The 9,141-nt window shown below is 42.2% G+C and overlaps 1 protein-coding gene across 6 annotated transcripts in view; it reads left to right on the forward strand.

Annotated features, from left to right (window-relative positions):
* Mtmr1 (myotubularin related protein 1) overlaps window positions 1–9,135 on the forward strand; it is a 52,916-nt gene extending 43,781 nt beyond the window's left edge. For all 6 annotated transcript variants that reach the window (XM_021187732.2, XM_021187737.2, XM_021187733.2 and 3 more), the window contains 3 exons: window positions 2,275–2,388; window positions 3,764–3,940; window positions 7,448–9,135. In XM_021187732.2, the coding sequence (XP_021043391.1) occupies window positions 2,275–2,388; window positions 3,764–3,940; window positions 7,448–7,612 (456 nt within the window). In that variant the 3' untranslated portion in view covers window positions 7,613–9,135. The remainder of the gene's footprint in view (window positions 1–2,274; window positions 2,389–3,763; window positions 3,941–7,447) is intronic.
* Window positions 9,136–9,141: the final 6 nt, after the last annotated feature.

A 9,141-nucleotide genomic window follows, 5' to 3' on the forward strand; every position in this document is an offset into this window, starting at 1 on the left:
ATTGTATTTGTGGGATAGTTCTTAAGTATGAGTAATCTCTAATAAGTATAGTGCTAATCACACATTCTGTTCTACTTAAATCACTTTTGATAAATCCTGAACCTGGAAAGTTCCTTCCCACTCTGTTGTCTGCAGTGTGCCTTCAGGCAGAAAGCAGCTTCAGTAATAGTACTCTCTTCATTGACTTGTATTTTCTCAAAAGTCATAGCAGTTCCATGTTGCCTACTGCCTATTGCTAATAAGCCTCTTGTGAGAAGGGTAAATCTGGGCTTTATTCTACCATGTGAGAAACCAAAAGCTACCTGTTTTTGTGTATACATTGAAGAACACAACACATTTTGTTGGTTATAGTTGTTTCTTTTTTTTTTTTTTAAAAAATCCCTTTTAATTTATTCACTTTACATCCCAACTGCAGCACCCCCTCTCTTCCCAGTCCTCTGCCCCTATCATACAGCTCCTCCCCATCCCCATTCCCTTCTCTGAGAAGGGGGTGCTCACCCCTCACAATCACAGCATACCCTGGTACATCAAGTCACTGCAAGACTAGGCACATCTTCTTCCATTGAAGCCACAGAAGATAGCCCAATTAGAGAAACAGTATCCACAGGCAGGCAACAGAGTCAGGAACAGCCCCTACTCCAGTTGTTGGGGGACCCACATGAAGGCCAAGCTGCACATCTGCTATGTATGTGTGTGGGTGGTATAGGTTGAGCTTCTCTATGCTCTTTAGTTTGTGGATCAGTCTCTGGGAGCCACCAAGGGTCCAGGTTAGTTGACTCTGCTGGTCTTCCTGTGGAGTCCCTATCCCCTCTGTGTCCCACAATCCTTTCCCCAATTCTTCCACGAGATTCCCTGGGCTCCATCTAATGTCTGACTGTGGGTCTCTGTTTTGGTCAGTGGCTGAGAGGAGCCTCTTGGAGGACAGTTACGCTAGGTTCCTGTCTGTAAGCATAGCAGAGTATCATTAATAGTGTCAAGGATTGGTTCTCTCCCATTGGATGTATCTCGAGTTGTGGTTATTGGTTTCCTCAATCTCTGCTCTATCTTGGTCCCAGCGCATCCTGTGAGCAGGACATATTTTAGGTTGAAGGTTTTGTGGGTGGATTGGTGTCCTTATCCCTTCACTAGAAGTCCTGCCTGGCTAAAGGATATGGCCACTTCAGGATCTATATCCCCCTACTGCTAGGAGTTTCAGATAGAGTTACCCTCATAGACTCCCTGAGGCTACCCCCACATCCAGGTCTCTGGACAGTTCCTAGAGATGTACTCACCTGGCCAGTGCATTCCGTTCTCTCTCCTTTATCTCCTTACATCTGATCCCCCTACTCTGCCCTGTTCTCCTCCCAATCCACTTTCCCACCCAGTTCCCTCCCTCCATCTACTTCCAATATCTATTTTATTTCCCCTGATAAGAAAGATTCAAGCATCCTCCCTTTGGCTCTCGTTGTTATTTGGTTTCCTTGGTTCTATGGAGTGTAGCATGGTACCTATAATTTATGGCTAATATCAACTTACTAGTGAGTGCATACCATGAATGTCCTTTTGGGTCTGGGTTACCTCACTCAGGATGATATTTTCTAGTTCCATCCATTTGTCTGCAAAATTCATGATGTCTTTGTTTTTAATGGCTGAATAGTATCCCGTTGTGTAGATGTACTACATTTTCTTTATCCATTCTTTGGTTGAGAGACATCTTGGTTGTTTCCAGTTTCTGGCTATTATGAGTGAAGCTGCTATATGCCCTTATTACATGTTGTGGTATGGTGGTACATCTTTTGAGTATATGCCCAGGAGTGGTATACCTGGGTCTTGAGGTAGACCTATTCCCAATTTTCTGAAAAACCACCAGATTGATTTCCAGAGTGATTGTACCAGTTTGCAATCCCACAAGCAATGGGAAAATGTTCCTCTTGTTCTGTATCCTTACCAGAACGTCCTGTCACATGAGTGGTTTTTTTTTTAATCTTAACCATTCTGATTGGTGTAAGATGGAATCTTAGAGTAGTTTTGATTTGCATTTCCCTAATGACCAAGGACATTGAGGTGTTTCTGGGCCATTATAGAAATAAATTAAAATACTTTTTTAAAAACCTACCAGATCTACCAGTTTTGTCTTGAAATTCTCAATTAGTTAAATTTTGCATGCACGGTTTGCTTTTTAATCTGACCATATTCCATATTGTAGTCCATCTCTTACATCCACAAATAAGTGATATAACTTTGTTTTAGTAATTAAACTTCAAGACTAAACTTTATTTTTCCTCTTCATTTAAGTTCCCTTCCGCATTTGAGTTTAATGAATTATTCTTGATTACAATTTTGGATCACCTCTATAGTTGTCTTTTTGGGACCTTTTTGTGCAACTGTGAACAACAGCGAATCAAAGAGGTAAGTGTATATGCCTCCCTATTGCTCAGGCACCTTTTCTAGTAAACTCTATCAGAAGAGGCCTGAATAGTGTAAAGACTTGGCTCCTGGCCCTACTGCTGCTTGTAAGTGGTACAGGGTAGTGGGAAAAACGCCCTAGATACCCTTCCAGAATTTGAGCAGTCTAAGCATAGGTGTTTAATATAAGCCTCTTACTTATAGAGGCAGGAACCTAACAAGATCACAGCTCTCCAAGGTGTATGACAAAATATACACTTCCATACCTCAGTTTGATGAAACTTTATTAACTTTTAAAAAAGATTTTAATATATTTTTATTTTCTATGAACAAATATGATACCTAAGGAAGCTAAAAAAGAACAACATATCTCCTAAAGCTGGGATTCTAGAAAGGATGAGCCACCATGTAGATGTAGGGAATCAAACCCAGTCTTCTGTAAGAGTAGCAAGTGTGGTTAATAGCTGAGCCATTTTTCTAGCCCTCTGCTAACTTTTTAATTTCAAAGGTAGGAAATATAGTAAATATAATGGCATGTGAATTGAATCTCGATAAAGATGTTTAAAGCAAACAAAATAAACCCACAACAGCAGAATAAAATCCATGAACTGCATCTTTATCAATTTTTGTAAAATAGGGAGTACAAATAGTGGAGTTCTCTACTTAAATAAATGCTCAATTAACATAGTAAAATTAGCTCGTCTGAAGTATACAGTTCAGTGCAATCACTGATATTTCATTTCATGAGTATTTTTGCCACCCCTTTGGGAATCTTCATATTACCAGTTACTCCCATTTTCGTCGTACCTAGAAATCACCAGTCTGCCTATTCTGGGCATTTCCTATAATGGACTCATATACTAGGTCGATGATTGTGAGTGCTCTGCTTTACCTAGTGGAACAGTTTCAAGGTTCTTTTTTATGGTTAACAATCTCTCTCTCTCTCTCTCTCTCTCTCTCTCTCTCTCTCTCTCTCTCACACACACACACACACACACACACACACACACACACACACCACCACCAACATAAAACTAACAGGAATTAAATTAACAGTTACTGGCCATCAATATCCCACAATATCAATGGACTCAAATCCTCAATAAAATATATATTTGTTATTGATGACCCTGCTTATACTGTATAGATAAATACAGTTTCCAGATGTTGCCTAACTTTAATACTATTTCCTGGTACAGCACACATATCATCTCTAGCATGAGACTGTATGTAGCCAGAGGGGTGGGGCTTAGTAAATGTGCCTAGATTTTTCAGTGTTTGAATTCAGTTCATTATCTAAAATCTATATTTGTATGAAAAAATTAATCTGTGAGGCTGTGGAGAACTTATTTCAATGTAATGTGTTTATTTTTTTCAGGATGTATATACAAATACTATATCTTTATGGTCTTATATCAATAGCCAACTAGATGAATTCTCAAATCCCTTCTTTGTGAATTATGAGAACCATGTGTTATATCCTGTTGCTAGTATGAGTCACTTGGAATTGTGGGTAAATTATTATGTACGGTGGAATCCACGGATGAGACCACAGGTAATTTTTTGATTTTCTTGTTTTCACAAGGTTATGACTTTCTTTCCAAGTGAAGATGGTGTTATAAAATGTATTCATAGTAGATATTGACTTACTGAAGGTATATAGCTGCTAGAAGTCAAAGCTCCATGTTTTGTGTTCCTATTTCAGAAAGTTCCTTCCACATACCAACTCCATACCATTTGATGAGTTAGAGTTTAAATTCTTATATGTCTGCCTTCTACTGATGAAATGGTGGGAAGTATTATCTCTTGCTGTGTTTGGTTATCAGTCTTCTAAGTTGTTGGGAGATAGTTGGCTTGCACAGTACCTCTCTCTGCTAATCTATATATGGAGGTAGTAAAGGCCTGTGAAAAGTGCACCAAAGTTCACTTATAATGTAATAGAAAGAGGGTGTGTGATAAGTTGTAGAACAGATACAGCTTGAAGGAAGAGTAAAATTCTCCCCAAACTGCTGCATTATTTCACAGCAAAGTAAGATTTTTGGAGGGAAAAAAGGCACAGTGCACAACAGAGGCCAGTCAAGCAGGCCGCCTGCCTGCTGGGTTCAGTGACTGACCTCATTCTGCACATCAAGTACTGCCAGCTAGGGCTCCCAAAGTGTTGACCTAGCTTTGACCCCCCCATCCCCAATCTCCTCCACATAGGTCTAGAGAGATGACAGACAGAGTTTAATATTCTGAAGCTTTAAAGGGTGACCAGCAGGAGCATGGTGGTAGGTCATTCTTTAATAGCACTGATTCCATCAGCCTAGAACATAAACATCTTCTCATCTATCCCTTTTACCTGGTGTCTTCACAACCTCTGCTTGTTTCCTAAGCTGCACTGGCTAGGGTCAAGTTCAAACTGTTCCTTCTCCTTTTTATTTGCCAGGATGGAACTCCATTGCTTTACTAACCCTCCCTCACCTAGAGAGTGCACTCACTCTTAGGCTCAGCTGTGGGCCCCAGCTGGCATGCTGGGGACTGAGTGGCTTCTCAGAGACTGCAGGAGTTGCTCTCTGCCCATATTCTGTGCTCAGCGTGTTGCAAACTTGAAGTGTGGTGAAGCTAGGTAAAAGGTATCCTCATGGCTATATGGATTCCTTCTGCTAGTGTTTAGTGACACATCTTTATTGCATACTCCTGGGAATTGAGGGGCGGGAATGGGAAACAAAGTCTTTCATAAAACCTATAGCCTGCAAGAGAGTTTGTCTCTAAATGCAGACAGTTTCCTCTACAGGTAAGCAAAACAGGCTTCAGTATGGTGAGGGCAATCAGCAGACATATCATAGCTATTACACATGAAGAGTAAAAGAGAATGTCAGAACCAAACCGTAACTCACCAGCACCTTGATGCCTGGTAGATGTCATAGAATGACCCTGTCCAGGGTCAAATTCCATTTTTATCAGTGATTTACTGCCAGATATAGAACAAGGTCCTGAGCCTTCACAGGGGCATGTAAGTATGATCTGTACCAAGTAGTACCCAGCGAGCACCATGGTGTCATTCTAGGCAAATGGCAGGTAGGGAAGGGAGCATTCCGTGTTTTCCCTATACAGTGCTACACAAAAGGGAGAACTGAGAAGGTTCTTCTAAGCCACAAGTTTTTCCTCTAAATATAGTAAACACATATCAAACGCCTTCTAAGTATGCTGAGCACACAGTGTTTTGGGAGGCAGGCAGAACCTTGGTGACAGAAACTTCTACAAGGGCAGGTGGACATTTGTATGACAGGGATGGCTATGTGTTCCTCCACTGACAGCATTCCAATGGCTGAGAGGGTAGGTGCACTCAAGGCTGTGGTTGAGAAATGTGCAGGTAGATAGTGTAGAGAGAAAATGGTAGGAAAAGAGTGTGGGGAAGAAAGGCAGGACAGCAGGTCACTGAGGACCTCCATGTCAGCATCCATCAAAGAATGGGTGTGGCATCCTCTTAGTACCTCATACTTGTGAGTGCCCTAGGGGCAGACATGACTGGCTTTTTCCTGCAAATTTTCTTTAACATAACTTAGCCTCAGAGTTTTCTAGACCTTCAGGCATGCCTTTGCATACTTGAAACTGAAATGTGAGAAAAGAAACAAAAAGCTCCATGAAGATGTAAGGTGATATCAGTTCACTAAGCAGCCATGAGTCTCAGACCCCAGGTACTGTTTCGAAAATCACATATGGGTTACAGATGAAGGCTTGATTGCAAAGTATGTATTACCAACTGTGACTGAGCTGCATGATCCTGTGGGTGTGGCAAATAACAAGAGAGCTGCTAAAGGATGAATGGAGCATTTCCCTAGTGCACAATGGTCTCTAGAGCCAGCCTTTGCTATGTAATTATGGCATTTCTGTCTCTCTTCCTACAGCCTGCCAAATGGAGCATTTTTTTTAACCTCCCTGTTGTGTTGGAGGCACCTGGCTGCTTTTGCTCCATCTTCCTCCTCTTTTCAGTCTTGTTAGGTCTCTCTCATTCCACTAAGATTGCTAATCAGCAACAACACTCAGGCTTCACTCTAGTTTCATGTGTTGCAGGGTATAGAAGCAGGACCTGGTGATAGGTGGGCTAGAGAGGCAGACTGAGGCTTAGAGGATATTACTATTAGTCCTGAGGAAGTAGCCACTGAGGTGTGTTATGTAGTGAGCCATATTGACATCTTGAGGCTTAGGGCCAGTCCAATAGCTGCTGTGAATACAATGAATGGGAACAAGGCTCCCCAGACCTGCCCAAGCCTCCTTTGTCCCTTAGTGGTGACTTTCTTTTCTGCTCAGCCTTACCCCCAGTCTGAAAATCTATAAGGGAAAATCTGGGTCTTGGGTCTCTGGGCTCCTAGTAGGTTCTGAGGAAATCTGCTATCTCTGAAAGCTGGGTATGGTGAACATAAATACTAGGACCTTCCCATCTCTTTGTTGTGCTCCCATACTATCATCAGAGGGTCTAAAAGGCAATCAGGATGAAGCAATGAAGAAGTGCTAAATGGAAAGCAAAGGGCTGGTCTCTAGGGCACCTGTGCCCTGGCATTGCCCTCTGAGGGCTTTCTGCTAGTTCCTATTCCAGTTGATGAAAACACAGAGCTCTACCGGGAAGAAAGTGCTGACTTAACACAAGTGTTTGCAGTCACTGGAGCTATTTATAAAAATGCACAAGTACAGGGATAATGGAGCAGGGGTCTCATCTGAACACTACTTAGTCTGGGGAGAAGTTACTTGCATTTCTAACAACTTCAAATGCAGTCTGGCTCTGAATCTGCACATGGCCACCTTAGTTGGATCATGGCTACACCTGAGCCTGTTTGCTCCTTCCACCTTAAGCTGGCTTTGGTCCTGGTGTAATATCACAATAAAAGAAACCCCGACCTTCTAAGACAATCTCTGTATACTTGGTGAGAGATTGCTCAGGAATCTATGAGACTGGGCACATAGGAATCTGGGAAGTGAAAGAACCATTAAGCTATGAACCTAAATACTGAAATGCTGTATTCAGAACAAACAGTACTCCAACAAGAGTGAAATAACAGCCTGTCTCTCTGTTCACTGCCAGATGCCAATTCATCAGAATCTCAAGGAACTGCTGGCTATCAAGGCTGAGCTGCAGAAGCATGTGGAGGACTTGCAGCGGGAGATGGCCACACGGACCATCTCATCTTCCTCTGAGAGGGGCTCCTCACCTACCCACTCAGCTACTCCTGTACACACCTCAGTCTGATGAACAAAGCCAGTGTCCCGGGCCATCCTGCTGCTCTACTGTCTTCCAGCAGCTCAGGGACCTGGCCATTGATGTTATGGTTCTACCTTGTCATCTTAGCTCTTAGGACTCAGCCCAGGGACCATTTGTGGGTGGTGAAAGCTCCTATTATTAACAAGTACTTCTTTTGTGTGAACAGCCTGTGACCCTTTTGCGAGCAGCCTCACCCTGTGAATCACCTGTGTCTTGTACAGGTAGCTTGGGAGAAACTAGATTGAATGCAGTGCGATATTTTAACTTAAGAGAATCTTATACCACTTCTTTCCAAGTTACATCCTTTGTTACGAACAACTCGTTTACTTATAGAACACATCACCAGCCATGTGGCTCCTCTCAGCCTTTTGGCACAATTTAAAAACTGTTTTAAATGAAATGTTAGTGTGGCAAATGAACCATTGCCACCTGTTCTACAGTTATCAGTTATCTTCATACAAGAAGTCCTGTACAACTGGTACAATATGTACTGCTGTGTACATATAAGGTATTTTTTAAAGAGAAACATGCCTTTATTTTCCTATGTCCTTTTTTATGTTTAGAATAGTTGTCTGAGGAATCATCTGCTAAACTGTGCTGTATGAGAAATTCTTTCCCAATGGAATCCATGCTGCCTTTTGTGTGGTACATTTGAATTAAGATTCGAGGTGTGTCATCTCAATGGCAATGTAGTATTGTCCTCTAACTCTGGTACTTGTCTTTTGAGATGGCACAGCCCATTCATTCATTGGCAGTAGCAGCAGGTTCCCTCAGGATGCAGCAAACTATGAATGTTCAGTCCTCTGGCCTTATTGCAGGTAAACTGATGGCTCAGGCAGCAACTCTGCATTTATTGGCCTCCCTCTATGACAGCTCTCTAAAGAAACAAGTCTTGAAAATTGCTTTGGCATCCTACCACCTGTTAAGATGCCCAGCATCTATGTCAGATCAAGTCGTCTTTTACTTGACACCTGGACAGCTTGCTTTCATTTACCACAATCTCTTCTCAGTTGATTTACATGACTGCCTGGCCATACTTTAAGGCAACCAGTGCACTGCTGCTTGGGTCTGAAAGCATAACATGGGTCTGAAAGCAAAACATGCTCTTTCTTGGTTTTCCCCTCTTGGAGCCAGCCCTAGCTCCGCAGGCCTCTTTCCACAGTTAACAGCTTTGGGCTCTGCTACTCAATCAGTCCTTCTAGGAATGAATTTCCCATCACCTTCGATGTGTGCAGTGCCAGCATAGCCACCCCCACCACCATGCCCATTTCTGTGTGTCACCAGGCCCTTCAGAGTTGGAGATGTGTTTCCCCTGAGGACAGATGGCTCACATCTTCTTTATCTTGTCAGTGTCAAATCACTGGATGCCATGCAGTCCTACACATTGACCTCAATTTTCAAAATGTATTCTTAAAAGAGTTTTTTTTACAGCCAAATACATAGAAACTAGATGATTTTTCAACTTGGATTTTTCAATTTACAGAAAACTATCCAACCATAAGTAACCAGAGACATTT

The sequence above is a fragment of the Mus pahari genome, chromosome X, assembly GCF_900095145.1.
Source record: "Mus pahari chromosome X, PAHARI_EIJ_v1.1, whole genome shotgun sequence".
Lineage (NCBI taxonomy): Eukaryota > Metazoa > Chordata > Mammalia > Rodentia > Muridae > Mus > Mus pahari.